Source organism: Podarcis tiliguerta (genome assembly GCF_965153285.1).
Source record: "Podarcis tiliguerta genome assembly, chromosome: 6".
Taxonomy (NCBI): Eukaryota; Metazoa; Chordata; class Lepidosauria; order Squamata; family Lacertidae; genus Podarcis; species Podarcis tiliguerta.
This window is the reverse complement of record NC_139539.1, coordinates 86,549,392-86,570,067: the sequence shown is the minus strand read 5'-3', so window position 1 is coordinate 86,570,067 and position 20,676 is coordinate 86,549,392. Positions and strand designations below refer to the sequence as shown.

General features: G+C 44.9%; 1 protein-coding gene across 11 annotated transcripts in view; it reads right to left on the bottom strand.

Moving 5' to 3' along the window:
* The window catches only part of SCYL3 (SCY1 like pseudokinase 3), a 21,736-nt gene extending 1,060 nt beyond the window's left edge, over positions 1 to 20,676 (bottom strand). Inside the window, exons 1-16 of one of the 11 annotated variants that reach the window (XM_083445306.1) lie at positions 20,425 to 20,568; positions 19,228 to 19,426; positions 17,889 to 18,028; positions 17,187 to 17,296; positions 16,795 to 17,081; positions 15,252 to 15,437; positions 13,884 to 13,997; positions 11,596 to 11,652; positions 10,912 to 11,014; positions 8,900 to 9,011; positions 6,652 to 6,729; positions 5,310 to 5,449; positions 3,916 to 4,103; positions 3,089 to 3,260; positions 1,821 to 1,979; positions 91 to 794 (exon numbers count right to left, since the gene is read on the bottom strand). In XM_083445306.1, coding sequence (XP_083301432.1) covers positions 91 to 794; positions 1,821 to 1,979; positions 3,089 to 3,260; positions 3,916 to 4,103; positions 5,310 to 5,449; positions 6,652 to 6,729; positions 8,900 to 9,011; positions 10,912 to 11,014; positions 11,596 to 11,652; positions 13,884 to 13,997; positions 15,252 to 15,437; positions 16,795 to 16,959 — 2,178 coding nt within the window. In that variant the 5' untranslated portion in view covers positions 16,960 to 17,081; positions 17,187 to 17,296; positions 17,889 to 18,028; positions 19,228 to 19,426; positions 20,425 to 20,568. Of the gene's footprint in view, positions 1 to 90; positions 795 to 1,820; positions 1,980 to 3,088; positions 3,261 to 3,915; positions 4,104 to 5,309; positions 5,450 to 6,651; positions 6,730 to 8,899; positions 9,012 to 10,911; positions 11,015 to 11,595; positions 11,653 to 13,883; positions 13,998 to 15,251; positions 15,591 to 15,967; positions 17,082 to 17,186; positions 17,297 to 17,888; positions 18,029 to 19,227; positions 19,427 to 20,424 lie in introns of all 11 variants that reach the window. The other 10 variants (XM_083445305.1, XM_083445302.1, XM_083445304.1 and 7 more) reach the window with 10 other exon arrangements.

Here is a 20,676-nt window from a genome sequence, read left to right as displayed (position 1 = left end):
TGTATCCTAAACCAGCTAGAATATTTTTATTTTTTTTAAACTGATACAACATGTTGAACAAAGAGAGGTATCCAATTTCCAAATTCTCACCTCTGTAATTTCAGCTGCTGCAAATTTAGAAGAGAACTGTGCATCACATTCGCTGCTGGAGACTGTGTTAAAGTTGTTCTGAATGACAGGATGGGCCCCCAGCTCTGGCAGAATCAGTAGTGCTGACGGAGGTTTGATGTCCGGGACCATGTCAGCAAACCAGTCCAGCTCTGTGTCATGCAACTCTTTCCTCTTCACCTGGATCATATACTCCTCCCCTAAGCCACATTCCAACTTGGGAGGCTTCTCTAAAAGCCCCGCTTTGGGCAAACCGATTTCGTCTTGCTGGTGGTCCCTGTGGCCGTAGCTGCCACTATTGAAGCTGGGTCCCGGAGATGGATTACATGGGAGAGTTCTGAATTCTTTTCTGAGCTCAAACATCGTTGGAGGCAGCTGCAGCTCTGCCACATCATTTAACCCTACAGCAGTGAGGCTGTTTCCTGAGGAGAGTTTAAAGTTAGGGCTGTCAGCTGCACCGTCCCAAGATTTGTTGTCTTCATCGTGACCAGCAGGACAGGGACTGCTGTTCACACAAAACTCCTTCCTTTGGCTCTCTACACTTTTGTCAGCCTCTGGCTTTTCACCCTCGCTCCAGTCTGGCCATTCCTCTCCTATCTTCTCAACTGCATGCTGATAATTTCCACCATTCCTCAATATATTTAGTCCACCGGGAACACTGCTTAAGTGCAGTGAGTCTTGTTCTCCTGTGAAAGACACAGAGCATATGTCTGTTTTGAGGAGGGATGCATTATAAAAGTTTAAACACACCAACATACATGACTGCTTGCACTGAAGAGACATAAAAGGTAATCAAGCTGAAGAAAAGTCCACCAGATCAGAACATATTAACCTAGCCTGACATCTCTTGCGGCTATCAACCTAAGCAGTTAAAAATAGTAAGTTCAATGATATGAAAGGTCTGCCGTCTAAAGTGGCTAAAAGCTATACAGTGGTACCTCGGAAGACGAAAGAGTTTTTCGCTTTCTGAGGTGCTTCGCAAGACGGATTTCCTTATGGGCTTGCTTTGCAAGACGAAACGGCCCTGCCTCTCGTGTCATGGTGGCTCACGGAGGAGCGGTTTGTCCCCGTCCCCCCGCTTCCCCGCTCCCTCCCACCTTCCTGCTGACGGTTGGTGCCTCGCGCCGCTGCCCGCTCCCCTCGTTGCTAACAGCGCCTCTCTCCCTCAGGTAAAGAGGATGGTGGCGGTTCCACCGAGTCGCGCTCCTGAGCCCCGCCACCCTTCAGCAGCCGCTTTGCACGGTGGCCACAACGCGGGTGACTCTGAGGTACCGGCTGCGGCAGCAGAGACCTACTCCCCGTCTCAGGAAAGCTCCCTGAGGCACCTGGCTGCGCTTTTGGTGCGGATGCCAGGTCTGCACCCGGGGCGCCAACTGAATGGGGGAGCCGCGTCGGCCCCTCTCGCCTTTCTCCCTACCCCCACCAGCAGCATTCCTCCTCCAGAGTCTCCTCTTCCGTGCCACGCTCACTGCAAAGTCAGTCAGCCCGTGAATTAACGTCCTGCTTCTCCCCGCCCCTCCCCGCCGTTGTCAGTGTTTAAATGCAGTGGTGCTTTGCAAGACGAAAAAACTCGCAGAACGAATTAATTTCGTCTTGCGGGGCACCACTGTAAATGCTAGATTTTTTCCCATAGAGCAGAAGGCATTGCAGAATCTTCAGAGCTTTTTTAGAAGCAAGGACTGTGGCAATGAAAAAGAAAAAGCCAGGATTACCTTCCCTTAAGGCGACATGAGAATCTTGCCTTGGCACATGGTTCCTGCTGCTGAAGGGAAGATTCCCAGAGCTGGGGCACTTGAGAAACATGGAGTTATTCTTCTGCAGGGGCTGATAAATCAGCCTTCTTTGGCAACTTACTACATGATTAGGAGAGTCTACAAGGATACACAAACCAAAAAAATATGGAAAAATCATCTATCAACAATATTTGCTTTTCAAAACTTCCACTTACTCATACGCAAAGGTGTAATTCTAAGCAGTTTAAAGTATAGCTAAATTTATTTTGAATTCTGGCATACTTTAATGAGCCAACCAAGCAGAATACATTTAGTATTTGTACTTAACTGGAGTTTATTTTTGTCAGTTGCACTTTTTAGCATACCAAGCACATTGGATCACTCTGCCCTGATTTCCCACAAACAGGTCTTGGGGAAAGACAGGGATTTTTCTCACTTGTTAGGCTATGAAGACAGGAAGAAACAGCAGAGTCTGTTGTGCTGTTAATCATTGTTGCCAGAGGTCCATGTGCCCTCGGTGGAATGAAAGATACCTAAGCTGGGCTTTTAGGCACTGTGGTGTTGTCATAAACCCGTTAAAAACTGCTGTGACAACACAAACATACATTTAAGGAAGGTAGGCACCAAACCTTTTGCATAAACTTGAACACCAGACTCAAACAACTTGATTAGAGAAAGGAGGATCATCTGCAGAGACAATTTCAAGATTCTGGAAGACTTTAAATGAGAGTTTGTTCCCCCTCCACCCAAGAGAGATTCTACCCATGCATACTTAAATTTTAAGTAAAGGTTCCATTTCAAATAGATTCAGGAGCTCGGGGGGGGGGGGGGGATGAGAGGACGACCGGCTGCTCAGCATGCACACAAAATATGAACAGCTGAGCCTATTACAATTAGCGCGTAATATTTTTTATTAGGCTTGTTCCATCAATGGGAGCAATGACCTCTACTAACCACTAGTCACCCAGTGCACTTTTGACTCACATGCCACAAGTAAATTTTCTGTTTAGAACTGGTTGCCTAAACATCCCAACCCTGAAGAGAAAATTAGTGGGTTCAGCTGAGAGCTAACCATAAGCCCTGGTGCTTTCCTAATTAGAGCATCAATGCTGCGTCTTTCAGAAAATAGTTCACTAATTATAGTCTGTTACTCCAGTTACAATCTCTGTTCTGGTTTGAGAAGAGCAGGCCTATGTGCAGCTCAACTGGTTTGTAGGAGAGCTTGAAACCTGCTGTTATTTACTTACCTTCTGGGGAAAGGTCTGTGGTTTTCGTGAAGCTTGGAGCTGAGCTTTTGAAGATCTTTGTCCTGTCGCCTCCCACAACAACTTCTGGTCCGAGCAGTGAAACCAGCACCCCTAAGCTTTGCAGCGTTGCAGCCACCAGAGAGTCGCTGGTATCTCGCAGCCCCAGTAAAACCTAGAATAAGGACAGGCTATCAAGCACAAGCCCGTTCAACTGGGGAACCGTTTGCTGCAGGTTCTTAATCCTCTCTTGACAGCCCAACCATCTGGGGGGAAGTCCCTGTGACATGCCTCATTCCTCTAGCCAACTTCCTTCTGAAACCAATGTGGGTAAGTGAGCAAGCCCACCTCCCTTCAACACCCTGGCTTCTTCACAAAACCAGTAATAATGAGACACTAGATAGCATCTGCGTATGGTGAATTCTAACCCAGGGTTTGGAGAAGGAGGTTCAGTGTGAGTCAACATGCCAATAAGCAGGGTTTGTCGTCTAAACGGGAAATAGGGCTATGATTGCATAGCATGGGCTGTACGACAGGGATGGGAAATCTGTGTGATTCGAATTCAGTTCCCAGCATGGCCAATAAACAGGGATGGAGGCCCCCGTTTCCTGGCCCTGCTTTAGGAGACGGGCACATTTGTTTCTGCACAGGGAGACACAAGCAAAGCTGAAGGAGGGGGGAGATAGGACACGTGGATATAATTTATAGATATGGGCAATAAGATTGACTTGTTCCAGTGCCGGACAGCCTTTATTTTGTCGGGAACCCCACCGCAGAAACAAGTGCTTTCCTGATACGTTAGTCCCAGATTCCTGCTTTGTCATATTCACCTGTGGCAATATTACATTTTTCAGCTCTTTCTGAGTGAACAGCTCTGCATAGGCATCTAGGTGAGACAGCAATACCATCCGAACGTGCTCTTCATGCACCTCAAACAGTTTCAGCAGCACGGGGCTGACGTGCGTCTGGAACACGGCCGGAGACAGCAGGCCATTGATTTGGCTCTCGCCCACTTTATCTAAAGCAAAAAAGGGTTGGAAGGGTCAACAGGGTGTCTGCTGAAACTGGCGATTTGAAACTGCCGGCACGGACAGGAAAATGTCTCTAACCACCACAAAGAATCTTACAGTAATGCGTGGCAGCTTTTCTCGAGCGATGCTGCAGCTGGGAGCAGAAGCTGAGTGCTTCTATCAGCCACAGAAGCGGCAGCTGCAGGGAATGCTTCTTCTCTGCCCCCAAACTCCCAGTTGGCCTGGGATTGTAAAACTGAAGGAAAGCATGCTCGGGTCTCATACATTGCACTAAGGGCTGCTGAGTTGTATGGCTCTGCGAGAGTTAACAGCAAGCCACCTTGAGAATCATGGTCTAAAGATGGTACACAAATAAATGACGAAGTCCAATGCATTAACCTATTGACTCTTCTGGTGGTTGTAGGTGGGCAGGCACTATAGGAAGAGCAGTCTGGAGTCTTAAGGGAAAAGGAACAGCATCAGTGGGTGAGCAGCAGAATAGCTTTCTTCTGCCTGGTACGTTTAGGCCAGAGGACAAGCTAATCTCTACAAGGGAGTTAGAGCATCAAGCGAGAAGGAGAGGCAGCAACAGGGAAGAACGGCCATATTGTGGGCAGGTATATAATGGTACCATCACCTTGCCAACAAAGGTCCGTATAGTAAAAGCTATGGTTTTCCCAGTAGTGATGTATGGAAGTGAGAGCTGGACCATAAAGAAGGCTGATCGCCGAAGAATTGATGCTTCTGAATTCTGGTGCTGGAGGAGACTCTTGAGAGTCCCATGGACTGCAAGAAGATCAAACCTCTCCATTCTTATGGAAATCAGCCCTGAGTGCTCACTGGAAGGACAAATCGTGAAGCTGAGGCTCCAAGACTTTGGCCACCTCATGAGAAGAGAAGACTCACTGGAAAAGACCCTGGAGTTGGGAACGATGGAGGGCACAAGGAGAAGGGGACGACAGAGGACGAGATGGTGGGATAGTGTCTTCGAAGCTACAAACATGAGTCTGACCAAACTGCGGGAGGCAGTGGAAGACAGGAGGGCCTGGCATGCTCTGGTCCATGGGGTCACAAAGAGTCGGACACGACTAAACGACTAAACAACAACAAAAATATAATGGTACAGCTGTCGCCTTCAGCACAGCTTGAAATTCTCCATGCACTCACACTTCTAATGCGTTGCACTTAATCTGAAGAGATAATGAAAATTTCACCTTTTCTTGGACCAAGGAGATGGGGAAGGAAACTCTTGACAGCTACTGGCTCAGCAAACACAAGCGGATTGAGCAACAGAGGTACCAACCGCAAAGCGATCAACTTTTCTGACAAGCCAGCCACTCTGTCCAGCAGGAACCTGTGTTGAGAGAGAAATTGCTCAGCCTTCGCCATTATTGCCTCGCAATGCAATCGCTGCACCAATTTCCTCCCCTCCCCTTTCTCGCTCGCCCATTTACAACCCAAACACTGGCGGAGTGTATCAGTTGTATAAATGCCCAGTGACTTAGGAGCCCAGGGCTATGGTAATAAGAGCAGTGGACACAATCCTTTCGGGAATGGCAAATCTATTTCTGGTATTTCCAGATCCAAGACACACCTGGGAGTAAGTCCCACTGAATGCAGTAAAGATTTAGTCATTTGAAGAGATAATTTTCATTTTTTGTTACACTGAAGCTTGTACCACAGTGTTATTTGGTCACATGTATAGCGGCTAGATGTTCTGATTTATCTGCATTTTTGAAGACTGCTTAAGTCTCACCCATGCTGGCCCCGAGTGATTTCTCCAGAAGGAATGGAGCCCTTGAAAGCAAAAGATTTCTATGCCCTTGCTGTGTATGCCTATACATTAGAGAGTACTGGTGTGCTTGAAGTGAGGAACGTCAAGTGTCTCTAAACATCTACAGAGTGCAATTCTTTCAGTCCTACATATCATAGCTCAGTCCTACACAATTATTTGCATGATCAGACCACCATTCAGACCAGTAGCGCTCAACCAGCTAACTCCCCCAACCCTATGTATAATGGCTTTGGTTATTTTTACTTTTAAAATGTAGTATCTTTTTTTTTTTTTTTTTTTGCAACAAAATGGTGCTTATTGTTTATGTTGAAAATATGGAATGGGCATGGGGGAGAGAAATGTTCACTGCATGCTTCACAACTGAACTAATACCCAACTGTCTAAAGTGGGGGCTCTGTTGCCACTAAGTTACGGTCCTAAAATGAACTAGTTGAGACCGTGATTCTCATTTGCACCCTCATATACATGAGAACTAGTAATTAGACAGGACGTCACTTGCAGTCATTGCAAAAGGAAGATATTTTTCTGCAACGTGCCACTGTTCTGACAGACACAAAACAACGTTTTTCAAGAATGTTACCACAGCTTTTTTGGAGTTAAAAGGACCCCTTTTCAATCTGTGCATTAAAACCAAATCACACAGTTGATGCCCACAGTTACCAGAGAAAATACTAATAAAAATACTATAGAAAAGAAGACTTTTTATAAATAGTGGCAAGCTAACCTAAGTAATCAATTAGCTACTGACATTTTTCACTTACTTGAAAAATTCAGTTTTCTCCTCTTCCGTTTTCAGTGTTAGACTGTTCAGAAAACTCACAACTTCCAGAAAATCATTTCTGATAATGAAAAAAAAGTCACTATGCATCAAGAATTGAGAAGCAGAAGCAAAAGGAATTTGGTATCCACAAAGGAACAGAAACGCTTAAGTAAAGTAGAGATAGAGAAAGTACGGTAAGCTTTTCCCTCTCATCTCATGCTGCTGGAAATCAAGGGATTATCTAATGAAACTGAATGCTGGAAGAATCAGGAAAGACAAAAGTACTTATTTACATGGTGGTATGAGATCACTGGCGCCAAGTATAGGGGGTGCTAGGGGCTCCAGCCCCCTCAATATTTAGAATCAGGAGGTCCAGCCCCCCCAATATTGAGGGGGGGCGACATCCCCGTCACTGCTAGGCACCCCAGCCCACACCCAGAAGCCGAAAGGGGGATGGGATGAGCAAGGGCGTGCAGCCGAGCCCAGCACTGCGTTCCTCCTCCTCCCCGCAGCATGTCCCACTAGAGCGGATGCGTCTTGTAATGCACCCCCCCCCCCCATGTAACTGGTGAGTTGGCGCCTCTGTATGGGATTCACTTCTACATGATGTAGCGATTGATGGCCCCCACCATCCCTGATGGCTTTAAAAGGGGTTGAGACATCCATGGAGGAGCAGCTGATTACTGCAATGCGCTCTATGTGGGGCTTACCTTTGAAGGTGACCCAGAAACTACAACTAATCCAGAATGCGGCAGCTAGACTGGTGACTGGGAGCGGCCACCAAGATCACATAACACCGGTCTTGAAAGAACTACACTGGCTCCCAGTACGTTTCCGAGCACAATTCAAAGTATTGGCATTGACCTTTAAAGCCCTAAATGACCTCGGCCCAGTATACCTGAAGGAGCATCTCCACCCCCATCGTTCTGCCTGCCCAGATGCTGAGGTCCAGCTCTGAGGGCCTTCTGGCAGTTCCCTCGCTGTAAGAAGCCAAGTTACAGGGAACCGAAGGCAGAGGGCCTTCTCGGTAGTGGCACCCACCCTGTGGAACACCCTCCACCAGATGTCAAAGAGAAAAATAACTACCAAACTTTTAGAAGACATCTAAAGGCAGCCCTGTTTAGGGAAGCTTTTAATGTTTAATAGGTTATTGTATTTTAGTGTTTTGTTGGAAGCCGCCCAGAGTGGCTGGGGAAATTCAGCCAGATGGGGGGGTATAAATAATAAAATTTATTATTATTATTATTATTATTATTATTATTATTATTATTATTATTGGCTACTAGTCATGATGCCTACATTGTACTCCCACTGACAGTATACCTCTGAATATGCTAATCTAGAAGGGCCTATGGCTTGATCTAGCAGGGCTTTTCTTACATTCTTAGTAGTCGTACCTTGGTTGTCAAACGCCTTGGTACTCGGATATTTTGACTCCTGAACACTGCAAACCTGGAAGTGAGTGTTCCGGTTTGCAAATGTTTTTCGGAAGCCGAACGTCCGACGCAGCTTGAGTGCAGGAAGCTCCTGCAGCCAATCAGAAGCGCCGCCTTGTTTTTCGAACCATTCCAGGAGTTGAATGGACTCCCGGAATGGATTAAGTTTGGCAACCAAGGTACCACTGTAGAATTAAAATTTGGGGTTGTATCCAACGATGTTCTGCTCAGCACAATGGACCTATGTTAGTCATGCCCATTAACTTCAACTGGTGAAAGTACAACCAACAGTCGATACAACTCTTTCAACTTTAGAAGGAAATTATAGGACCTGGCATTAGCCTACTTAAGTCTTCAGATGAATACTTCAACTTCAGTATGTATATTAACTGACAGAACTGAATTACGCAACAATTCAAATAAGAGGACACTGTGACATTTCTCTTAATCATACCTTCTTGCAATTATGGTAGGGAAGTATATTTTGTTTACCAGAGGCCAGAATTTAGGCAATTTCGACCACTGGGTGTGAGAAATGTCGGCAAATGTAACCTAGAAAATCGGGATTTCTAAGAGTGTCATTTCCCATCACACCACTAAAATTGGAGTGATTGTACTTGTAGCATATGATGGTCACTTTAATCCCCCGCTCCTAATCCGTAATTAAATTCTTTTAAGGAGTACACTTGTTACATATCCCCAGTTGTACGGCTCCTTTCACCCACACTCAAGAAACCTCTGATGATGACCTCTGAATTTCATACTTAGGTAAGCTTTTAAGGCATCGGCACACATTCTAAGAGTTATGCTCACCTGAAGAATTCATGCAGTAATAAACTGGACAGTGGCGAGCGGCCCATAAAATCTGGGTTTAGCAAAGTAGACCGTAAGGTGTGGTGAAAGCTGGATATAACGTCCTCTGAAACTGAAAGACAGTTTAGCAATCAAATCTATGTTAGAAACTCAGAGCAAAAAGACAGCCTCAAGCAATAGTGGGGGCAATTAAGGTTCATTCTTCTGCACCATAAGCTTAACAGCAACACTTTCAGCAACAGGAATGACTTTTCCTGCAGTTGTTTAAGAATGCAGAAAACAAGGTTTGGCCAGATGGCAATGGAAGCACTAAGTACCAAGAAATATCCTTCCAAACCAACACAAGGAGAGAACACCCTTAAAAATAATATTAGCTTCTACTTTAGGACTTAGGCCTACTTGATAAATTACAGAAAAGTACTCTTAAGGAAGTCATTCCTCGTGCCATTTAGCTGGTGGAGCTTCCACAGGTATGTGGCACGAATGCCTGGGAATATTTAGGGCAGATTCTCTTCCACCAAGTGGGCCAATAATATAAAATATGCCAGAATCACCTCAGTGCAGATTACCATGCTATTTATCTAAACCCTTAGCTAATATATGCAGGTGGGACAATTAAGCCATTGCTATGTTTACACTGGGATGCGGGTGGCGCTGTGGGTTAAACCACAGAGCCTAGGACTTGCCGATCAGGTCAGCGGTTCTAATCCCTGCAATGGGGTGAGCTCCCCTTGCTCGGTCCCTGCTCCTGCCAACCTAGCAGTTCAAAAGCACGTCAAAGTGCAAGTAGATAAATAGGTGCCGCTCCAGCAGGAAGGAAAACAGCGTTTCTGTGCGCTGCTCTGGTTTGCCAGAAGCGGCTTAGTAATGTTGGCCACATGACGTGGAAGCTGTACGCTGGCTCCCTCAGCCTATAAAACGAGATGAGCGCCGCAACCCCAGAGTCGGTCACGACTGGACCTAATGGTCAGGGGTTCCTTTACCTTTACATTCTGCATATACTCTAGAGCTCTGAGAAACCATTTTAAATAGCAAACCACTGTCAGCTACTGCACAGCGCTTGCATTTAGGACAGCTGTTGCTCAGACTCAGTACAATAGAATCTCTCATGGAGGAACCCTGTGTATTAAAGTCCCTTAATACCATTCATTACAATCTTTAAAAGGCGACATGTTGTCCCTGAAATTGCAAACAAAACCATCACACCACTTAAGAAGTCATTTCCTACGTGGGGTATGTTTGGAACCAGGACATTTGTTCAACAACACCACCAAATTCTGAACTATCGGGGAAAGAATAGACAACTCAATTCCTCCGGAGTGAATGTTCTGCTAAGGCAACAATTTTAACTGCAAGGACATATTTTCCATACCAGATTTAAGGTGCTGCTTTTGACCTTTAAAGCCCTTCACGGCCTAGGACCCTCGTACCTACGGGACCGCCTCTCCCGGTATGCCCCACGGAGAGCCTCAAGGTCCATAAATAGCAACACCTTAGTGGTCCCAGGCCCTAAGAAAGTTAGATTGGCTTCAACCAGAGCCAGGGCCTTTTCAACTCTGGCTCCAGCCTGGTGGAACGCTCTGCATCATGAGACCAGGGCCCTGCAGGATCTGATTTCTTTCCGCAGGGCCTGTAAGACAGAGTTGTTCCGCCTGGCCTTTGGCTTGGAGCCAATTTGATTCCCTCCCTCCCTCTCTTTCTTTTTTCTTTTCCTTCTCCTCCTGCAATGAGGCTACATTTTAATATTTTAATGTTCCATTATTTTAATGTTGTATTTTACTTTTGTTTTTAAGTTGTAATCATTCATCTTGTTTTTATTATTGCTTGTAAGCCGCTCTGCACCCGGCCTTGGCTGGGGAGGGTGGGGTATAAATAAATAAAAAATTATTATTATTATTATTATTATTATTATTATTATTATACCAAAAGCAGCTCCTTAGAAGAGTCAGTCACAAAGGGAACTTGGGATTACTTATTTGCAATGATGCCATTTCAATTCCAAGAACTCTTACCCTCTTCATTTAAAAAAGTCAGCAGGTTTTCAACCATTACACCAAATGAGTAGGCATCCCGGGAATGCCCTTGGCCGTCAGGAAGAAGTTGGAAGTCGTCAGACTAGAGCAATAGAAAGAGGATCACACAGCAGAAACTGGCTTAGTCCCTTTGAAAATACTTCCCACCTCTGACTCCAGACAGTTTGTACAAAATTTATTTTATAGCCCTGACTTTCCATTAAAGTGTTCAACGCAAATTACAAAAATGAAGAACAATACCATAACAAAATACAAAAACAATGGAAAACAACAGACCATATAGTAGCAAGGAGTCTAAAAAACACAAAAGCTTAAAAGTCTAGTGACAAATTGGGGGGAAAAACAGGATACTGAATTTTAAATACACTTTACATGTTAAAATACGACTTGAAAAGGCAAGCGGGGATTTTGTGGAGCCAAATTTGGACTCTGGTTAAAAATGTTTACAGACAGAAAATCCAGAGACAACGTTCTTGAGGGTTTCCCCACGCAATTCCAAAATAGAAACTTAACAGCAACTTCATCTTAGCATCTTTTAAAGTATCTTCCCCACAGAAGATAACGTTAAGTTAGCTGCTTATTGGCTCCACCCATCAAATTAAAATGATAGTTTTCTGAGCTTATTTTTTCAGATCTCCCACATAAACAATGGAGAAAACTTACCAGTTCTTCAGGTGGAATGCCAGTCTTCTCCCGTATTGACTTGATACTATGCAGGAACTATAAAGAGAGAAGAAGCCTTTGAGCCAATGAATGGTGATTTTAGCACTGGGCAAGACTACTGCTTATTAAATTTGCACACCACACTTCATTGGTAGATCTCAGGGGGATTGAAACATGACAAATTACGAAAAGCATATACTACAGAAGTCTTCACATGTTAGCTGTCATCCTTATAATCTTGGCCATACATTGATCAAATATTCAAGAAGCTGAGTCTTTCCTCTCTGTTTCACCCCGGAAGTAGCAGCTATCCAGAATGCCTTGCCCAACACAGTGCTCTGTAGAAGCATGGGCTCCTCAACAGGATATATTAAAGTGGGAATAAAACCACTACACAGAATGCCTCTATTTTGTGGAGTTAGTTTCCTTTTACGGCTCCATCATAGAGGAAAATTGCATAGTACTGTGCCAGCCAAAAGGAACAGGAGGTGCTGATGATGATAGGCATGTTGTAAACAAAATTTGATCTTTTTCCCTTATGGGGTATCCAGGAGCCCATATAGAGTCCTTACGTGGGTTCCCTATTGGTAGGAGAAAATAACAGAGGCCAACCAGAGAATATTGAGAAGCAAAGCAGCTAGTAAGCCTGATCTTTATTGATCTGTTGCAACAGGGTGCTCCCCCACATGCAGGACAGGTGTGCCTGCCCTTATATAGACATTTTAAATTCCCTGCCCTGGAGCTCAAGACCATACATCATACATACATCACAGAAGAGGTAACCCAAGACCACCCCTCCATACATCATACATACATCACAGAAGGGGTGTAACCCAAGACCACCACCCCACAAACATCATACCTACATCACAGAAAAGGCGGTCTACAACAGAAATTTGAATGTTGTTGTTTTTTCTGTCTGCCAGGTTATCCGATGCTGCCTTATCTGATTGCCTTTCCTGGTAGTCTGCCCATCCCTTTGAAATGGTGATTACTAAATTCCTGTAACAAGGAAGGTTTTTTCACCTCCTCCCTCCTTGCAGAGAAACATTTGGTCAGCTTGGGAGTCAAAATGGTTTCAGGACAGTCTTTCTGTGCTGCTTCAGACATGTTATATATTTATGTACGTGTTTGCTTGGTACATTTATGAACATTTATTATATATCTAAGACCTTAAAATTCTTATAACAGCACTTCTAAAATTCTTATTTGAAAGATGCACCTAAGAATAGCCTGACTCACATGGCACAGTAAACCAAACTACGGCTTGCTGGGAAACTGAGAATGTGCAGGCTCCTGGAGAGGAGCTCACAGCTGCTTCGCTCCTCTACAGTCCTTTGTGCTGAGCTAAACCAACCTTTGCCTTATTGAGTGGACCGAACTAGGATTACTGATTAAGCTCTGTCATCAATAACCATGAGCTGCAGCCAAGAATAAACCCACAAAACCCAAGTGGCAATAGCATTACTCTCAGGTTTGCCATGTTATTAAAAAAAGGTTGAGTTGATTTCATTTGTGATATTTTACTTCACGTTTAGGAAATATTTTGTATACTTCTTTGCTATGTTTATTGTCAATTTCTTCTTGTATTTTTGTCCTTGGTAATGTGTAATGTTTATGTTAATACTAAAGCAGATGCTCTATTTAGTCGTGCTTTTACAGAATGTAGAAATTCCCTGGTATTGTTTGTATAACCCAGGCATAAGCAAACTCGGCCCTCCAGACATTTTGAGACTACAATTCCCATCATCCCTGACCCCTGGTCCTGTTAGCTAGGGATGATGGGAGCTGTAGTCCCGAAACATCTGGAGGGCCGAGTTTGCCTGTGCCTGGTATAACCTACGTTGTTGTTAACCACCTGTTTTGTTCAAATATAAGCAGGATATAAATTGCCCAAATAAGTCAATAACTTGCTTGTTCATTGCAGCCTACAGGAGCTAGTGAACTTTTGGCTAAAAGATAATTAGCTGCCAGTCTTGCTGAACGCCATCATTTAAGGCAGCATTAAATGCCCTCCAGGCAATGTTCTAGTCCAGCTAGTCAGGGTTGCTGGAAGATGCAGTCCAATGACATCTGTGGGGTCCATGTTTGCCACTCCTGGTTTAGGGAATCTGCAAGCTGGCTTCACCCTGTATTTCAAGGCAACAAGGCTTGCTAATGAGCCCACACGCATTTCAACCTAACAAACTTTAAATTACCCGACGCAGGGAGTTCAATAGCAAAGACCACCCAGAAGCCAGGAAATGCCCTCTTTGGGCATGGCAAAGGAGTGGCTTATGTGACTCTACCTCTGCTGTTGCTTCATTCTGGTTGCAGACAGTTTCCATGCCTCCTAGCTTCCAGTGCCCATCTTCACTCACAAATACAGAAGATAAGCAAACATTGTTGTGTGTCAGGTGTCCCTAGAATACATTTTGAAAGGAAGGGAAAACATACAATAAGACTGGGGATAATTGCAGGCATAAAGCGCTCGTTAGTACTAATTGGGTGTCACGAGACTCCAGAGGAGCGCTGCCAAAACCACAGAGGAGGTTTATATGCCACCAGAGAGCTCCTGCAAGGAGAGGAGCTGTATGCCAGGCCAAGTTTAACTAGCATAACTCAGTTTACTCCCAGCACACCATATCTGGGCAAGGAGAGAAATTTATGCTGCCTCAGGGTGTGCTCCCTTCAAATCTGCAGAAGAAGCACAAAACAACTGCTGAACAAACCAGATGGGAGACATTGCAATGAATCATGTAAAAGACTGGAAAAATACAAAGCCAGCCTCAGAAGGCACGTGATCTGTTGTGTATTTCAAAAGGCATTTTCCTTTATTCCAACACCTATGGCCAGATGGTAATACTGCCAACTTCCCAGCAGAAATGAATTTCCTTTCACTGCAAAACCCACAACTCCCAACTCCAGGAGCATAGGAAGATCACTATTCTTTATGCTACTAATTTCAACGAGCATCATTTCGCATGTCACCCACATATAAACCTCCTCTTCTTGCTGTTCTCCCACACCAGCCAAAATTTAATGCATTATTTTAAAAATCAAATTTCTACTTCAAAACAAAGCATACAAATAACGAGTTTATGCAAAAGTATTAGCTTAATATATCTGCAAAAAAGTGCTCAAAGGAGGTCTTGCAATAAAGAATTTGTTTTACTTTTGGAACATATTACGCAACATGCATATCCAAGGGGTCTTCCTAATATGCCGTTTCAAAACCAGACTGTGTCAATCATCAATATATTACCCTGGAAGACTGAATGAGGCCTCCGAAGAACTCATCAATCCTTCTTGCCATCTGAAAGCAGCCCAGTAGCTTTGCTATCAGTTAGCATTAAGTAAATTAATTTAGCTCTGAAACTGCTCATTTGAAAAAAAACAAGCAGACTCAAGACATATGATTTTACATGTCCAATATCTTGCATTCAAAGTAGCACAATGACCAGTTTGTCAAGCAAAGCTCCCTCCATACATTACAATTAGTTTAGGCCATGCCAATCAATGTGGTGCTCTCCATATGTTGTGGACTCCAACTCTTATACCTTACCATGGGCAGATGAGAATTGTGGTCAAACTACCTAGAGGGCACCAATGTTTTTCTATCCTAAACATTCACCTCTATTCCTAGAAGTAGAGAGAAAACCAAACCCAAAACTCACCCTATCATGGAGGAAGACAAGAGCCTGCAAAACATCATAGATACCAGCGCATATCTCTGGAGAAGAGAGGGTCTCCAGTACTTTCTCCAGTGGCTGAACACGCTCTGTAACCAGGTGGATTCCATCTGTTTCCACAGTACAAGAAAGGAAGCGCAGGAGGCAGGGGTGGCGTAAAGTTTTCAGGTGCTTTCAAAACGCAAGATAAAGCCACTCAGTATGGGGCATCACACATTATACATCACACATTAAAATAGGGAAAATGAACAGTAGTCTACATTGGTGGTTTTTTTGGCACAGCTTGATTTTCACATGATACGATTTGATTATTTAATTTCTACGCTGCTTAATGGGACGCAGGTGGCGCTGTGGGTTAAAGCCTCAGCGCCTAGGACTTGCCGATTGAAAGGTCGGCGGTTCAAATCCCCGCGGCGGGGTGCGCTCCCGTCGCTTGGTCCCAGCGCCTGCCAACCTAGCAGTTCGAAAGCACCAAGTGCAAGTAGATAAATAGGGACCGCTTACTAGCGGGAAGGTAAACGGCATTTCCGTGTGCTGCTCTGGTGCCGGTTTGCAAGAGCAGCTTCGTCATGCTGGCCACGTGACCTGGAAGTGTCTGCGGACAGAGCTGGCTCCCGGCCTCTAGAGTGAGATGAGCGCACAACCCTAGAGTCTGGCAAGACTGGCCCATACGGGCAGGGGTACCTTTACCTTTACCTTACGCTGCTTAATATATTTAAAATATATCCAGGAAGTGTAGAAAAAAAACCCTGAAGCAATAGTCAAAAAAAAGTACAAAAATACAGTTACATATTAAAAAGTTGCATTAATACAAAGTTACATATGAAAATTGGTATCAATTCATTTTCCTTCTGACATACCCTCCCTCTCAGCCTCCTGGTTCTCACCCTGGGTTCGAACAAACTCCCCACCCACAAAATCCTCACAACGAGAAGAATTTCTGGAAACAGCAGACATCACCATAGGCCTATCACTCTGGATTTGCTTTTCATGGGCAGGCCCAAGGTGGGTGATGCTCAGGCTGCCTACAGCTGTGCCCCATTCTCCACACCCAGTTCCAGGTGCAGCACATTGGCTGAGTTTTCCCCGGGATCCAGAAGATGGGGAAAGGGTCTTTCTCAACTCTCAGCCCTTCCTTCATTTGCCACTTTATTTTCTTGCTCTGTATACCCTTGTTCAATGCTGACAGCCCAATAACATATTTCTAGTTTTCACCAGTTTCTGCTCATGTTTTGCGCTGGTGAGTTTGAGCTGTGTTGGTTAGCCAAATCTGGAAGAAGCTGAGTCATATAAGCTCAAGGGGCTGTGAATTAGCTAGAATTCCTGTTAGTTTGGTTTGGCTCCTGCTCTAAGTTGGGTGAGTAGGGCAGAGGGAAAGCCTGCAACAAAAGGAGGATATTGTACTATTCCTAACCCGAGAGTTATCATTGTCTCTGAGGTCTTTTTATACGAACCACCCTGGAAACCGCTGGTGAAGCAAGTTCTAAATTTTTAAAAAATAAATAATATGCCAAATATAATACAATACCTTGGCAGCTTTGTTAACATTGTCTTCATTTTCTCTCTTGTACACAAAGACAGAAGCAAGTTTGCCACGCTGCAGTACCGCTGGGTAAATATTGACTCCAGAGGGTAAAGTAAATGGAGGCTCTTCCAATGCATCACGCTTTAAAGCGCTGTTCTCTGAGCCCATTACCTTGTAAACTCAAGCCGTTTTGCAGCGGGGGTTTTCTAGTGTCAAAGCAACTTTAATGAGAAGCGATTCCAGACAAATTAGTCCCAAGAGATGTTACTGTAAATTCCTCATAGCATTCTCTGCACAAAGATGAAAGACACAATAAATAATTTTAGATATTGTTTTGGCTTTTCTCTCACACACAAAAAGAGCTTAATGCTCTTGCAATTCTAAATGAGACTTACTTTCAAGTAAACATGCATAGGATTGCTTTGAATCAGTCTTGGGACAAAGGGTTCGAATTCCAATCAGTGTGTTAAGCACAGAGATTCCAAGGTTCAAAAGACAACATCAACTTTTCACAGTTCTTTGCGTTAAAGAAACAGCCACGCTATTTCTATCAGTTAATGCTAAAACATAAAGCCAGAAGTAGGAATGTACACAGGAAAGCACCAGAATCTGCATTCTCTGGAAGCAGCAAATTAGCTGTGCCCACTGCCCAGCCCAAATTTTGTTCAGTCAAAAGCAACAAAGTCCACTTTAAACTTATCCACGAACATGATGTATTCAAATGAAACCAAAGAATTACACAGAATCATAGGATTATAGAGTTGGAAACCTTTGCCCAACGTGGAACTCGAATCCATGAGATTAAGAGTCTCATGCTCTACGGACTGAGCTATCCACAGACACCTTGAAAAATTTAATATTTTGAAATTGGATGCTTTCAAAAACCTATGCCAATGAGAGAGGAAGAGGACCAGAAAAGTAAATCAGTAAGAAAACAGTTTACACACTGTATTAAGAAATAAAGAACTCAGTTGTGTTCATATGCAACAGGTTATGTAAATCACTTGTGGATTTGCCTCTTGAGCCTGATGTTGAAACCTCTAACCATCCCTATAGGATGCACAAATTTTTCTTTTGTCCTTGGCTCTGATGGATACAGAAAAAGCCTACTTCTTCTAAGCACTTTTGTGTACTTCAGGTATGAATTTTCTGGTTTTCCTCTGCAGCCTTAAGCTTGTAAAACCAAGATTTTTTTAATACTCCGGAAAAATGTGTTTGTTACACAACGCCACCCCACCTGTTTTTTGTGTGGACAAAATCAGACAGAGTAGTACTATGTTAAGCCATTAATATTTTCGTGTGTGTTATTTAAGCAAAGTTTGATGGGCACCTGGAATTCAGCGCCAGTAATTATGTGTTGCTTCATATCAGACCCAGATAAGAAAATCTGCCACTCATGCCAACACACCATTTGCCTGCAGACTGTCTCGCCACAGTGGTGCATGCTCTGGTTATCTCCCGCTTGAACTACTGCAATGCACTCTACGTGGGGCTACCTTTGAAGGTGACCTGGAAACTACAACTAATCCAGAATGCGGCAGCTAGACTGGTGACTGGGAGCGGCCGCCAAGACCATATAACACCGGTCTTGAAAGACCTACATTGGCTCCCAGTACGTTTCCGAGCACAATTCAAAGTGTTGGTGCTGACCTTTAAAGCCCTAAACGGCCTCGGTCCAGTATATCTGAAGGAGCATCTCCACCCCAATCGTTCTGCCCGGACACTGAGGTCCAGCTCTGAGGGCCTTCTGGTGGTTCCCTCACTGCGAGAGGCCAAGTTACAGGGAACCAGGCAGAGGGCCTTCTCAGTAGTGGCGCCCGCCCTGTGGAACGCCCTCCCATCAGATGTCAAAGCGATAAACAACTACCTGACATTCAGAAGACATCTGAAGGCAGTTCAGGGAAGTTTTTAATATGTGACATTTTAGTGTATTTTTCATCTTTGTTGGAAGCCGCCCAGAGTGGCTGGGGAAACCCAGCCAGATGGGCGGGGTACAAATAATAAATTATTATTATTATTATTATTATTATTATTATTATTATGCTTACCCTGCCCAACAAAAAAACAACCCACCTCCTTGACAGCCCTTGCTTTTCCCAACTCTTTGCTTTGTAGTAGTAGTATTAATTATAATATATTTATTTATACCCCGCCCATCTGGCTGGGTTTCCCTAGCCACTCTGGGCGGCTACCAACGGAATATTAAAAATAGAATCAAACATTAAAAACTTCCCTAAAGACAGCCTTCAGATGTCTTCTAAAAGTCAGAAAGTTGTTTATTTCCTTGACATCTGATAGGAGAGCGTTTGTTTTCTGGCCAAACTATGTCATCAGGGAAAGTCTTCAGTTAACATGCACACACACACACCCAAGTCTTGCAACACTTTCAAAACCAACAGGCCTTCTGTAATAAAAGTTTACAAGGACAATAGCTACTTTTGTCAGATGCACTCTTAACTCCCACCACCAATAGCAACGTGGTACGCACACGATTTTTGCGCATCTAGTTCAGGGTGCACTATGTGTCCGGCTGGGTTCCGTTCTGCAAGGGGTTCTCCCATAATGAAGCTGTCCGTGTTTAAGGCGTCTTCCAAGACTTTGGTGTTTTGCTTCAATGTCCAATCACAGCTCTTCCCTGGAGCAAACGAATGTGAACCAATGTGTTTGAAGGGAAATATCTAATTTGCTTTCCACCAGGCCTTAAGGAGAGCCCCAACACTGACAGGCAGCACCACCAGCTGATGTGTATCATCATCATCATCTTTACCATTATTACTATCATTCTTACCTTTTCTTTACCTTTTTATCATCATCGTTTATTGAATTTGTATACAGTCATACCTCGGGTTGAACGCGCTTCAGTTTGAGCACGTTTGAGTTGTGCTCCGCGGCAACCCAGAAGTAACGGAGTGCATTACTTCCGGGTTTCGCCGCCTGCGCATGTGCTCAAAATTACGTCACGCACATGCGCAGAAGCTGCGAAAAGTGACGTGCCGTCACTAGTTACGTTTGTTTCTGGATGCGAACGGGGCTCTGGAACGGATCCTGTTCGCATCCCGAGGTACCATTGTACAGTGGTACTTCGGTTTTAAGTACTTAATTCATTCTGGAGGTCCGTACTTAACCTGAAACTGTTCTTAACCTGAGGTACCACTTTAGCTAATGGGGCCTCCTGCTGCTGCTGCTGCGCTGCTGTTCTCACCCTGAAGCAAAGTTCTTAACTCGAGGTACTATTTCTGGGTTAGCGGAGTCTGTAACCTGAAGTGTCTGTAACCTGAAGCGTCAGTAACCCGAGGTACCACTGTACCGCCCTCTACCCGGAGGTCTCCCGGCGGTCCACTGAATAAAACCAAAACCACGAAATACATAACCAAAACAAAAACAACCGCCTTGCAGTTACGGGGCGGGGGGGAACCCACCACTCTCTCTCACACACATACACACGTGCAGTGTAACAAGCAACACAAGCTCCTCCAATGGACTCAGAGCTAGATCCCCACAAACAGTGATCGAAAAGGTTTATTTTTGGGGGGACCCCCCCAATTCCCTCCCCCCTTTTCTCCTGAGCCCCTCGTCGGGGCCCAAGGCGGACTAGGCCCGGAGGGGCGACCCCCCCCTTCCCGCCCCGCTCACCTGCTGCCCCGAGGGCGGGGGGCGCCCCCCGTGCCGCCCTTCCCTTCGCCGCCCTTCCCTTCTCCGCTCCCGCACCGCCGCTTCTCCCGTCAAGGCGAGTTCGGAGGCGGACTTCCGGCCCGAGGAGCACCATAGAGTCTACACCACAGCAGCTGCCGCGCAGAGGCGCTTCCCACTTCGAGGCCGGGAGGCGGACTTCCGGCCCGCGGAGCACCATAGAGTCTACACCACAGCAGCAGCCGCGCAGAAGCG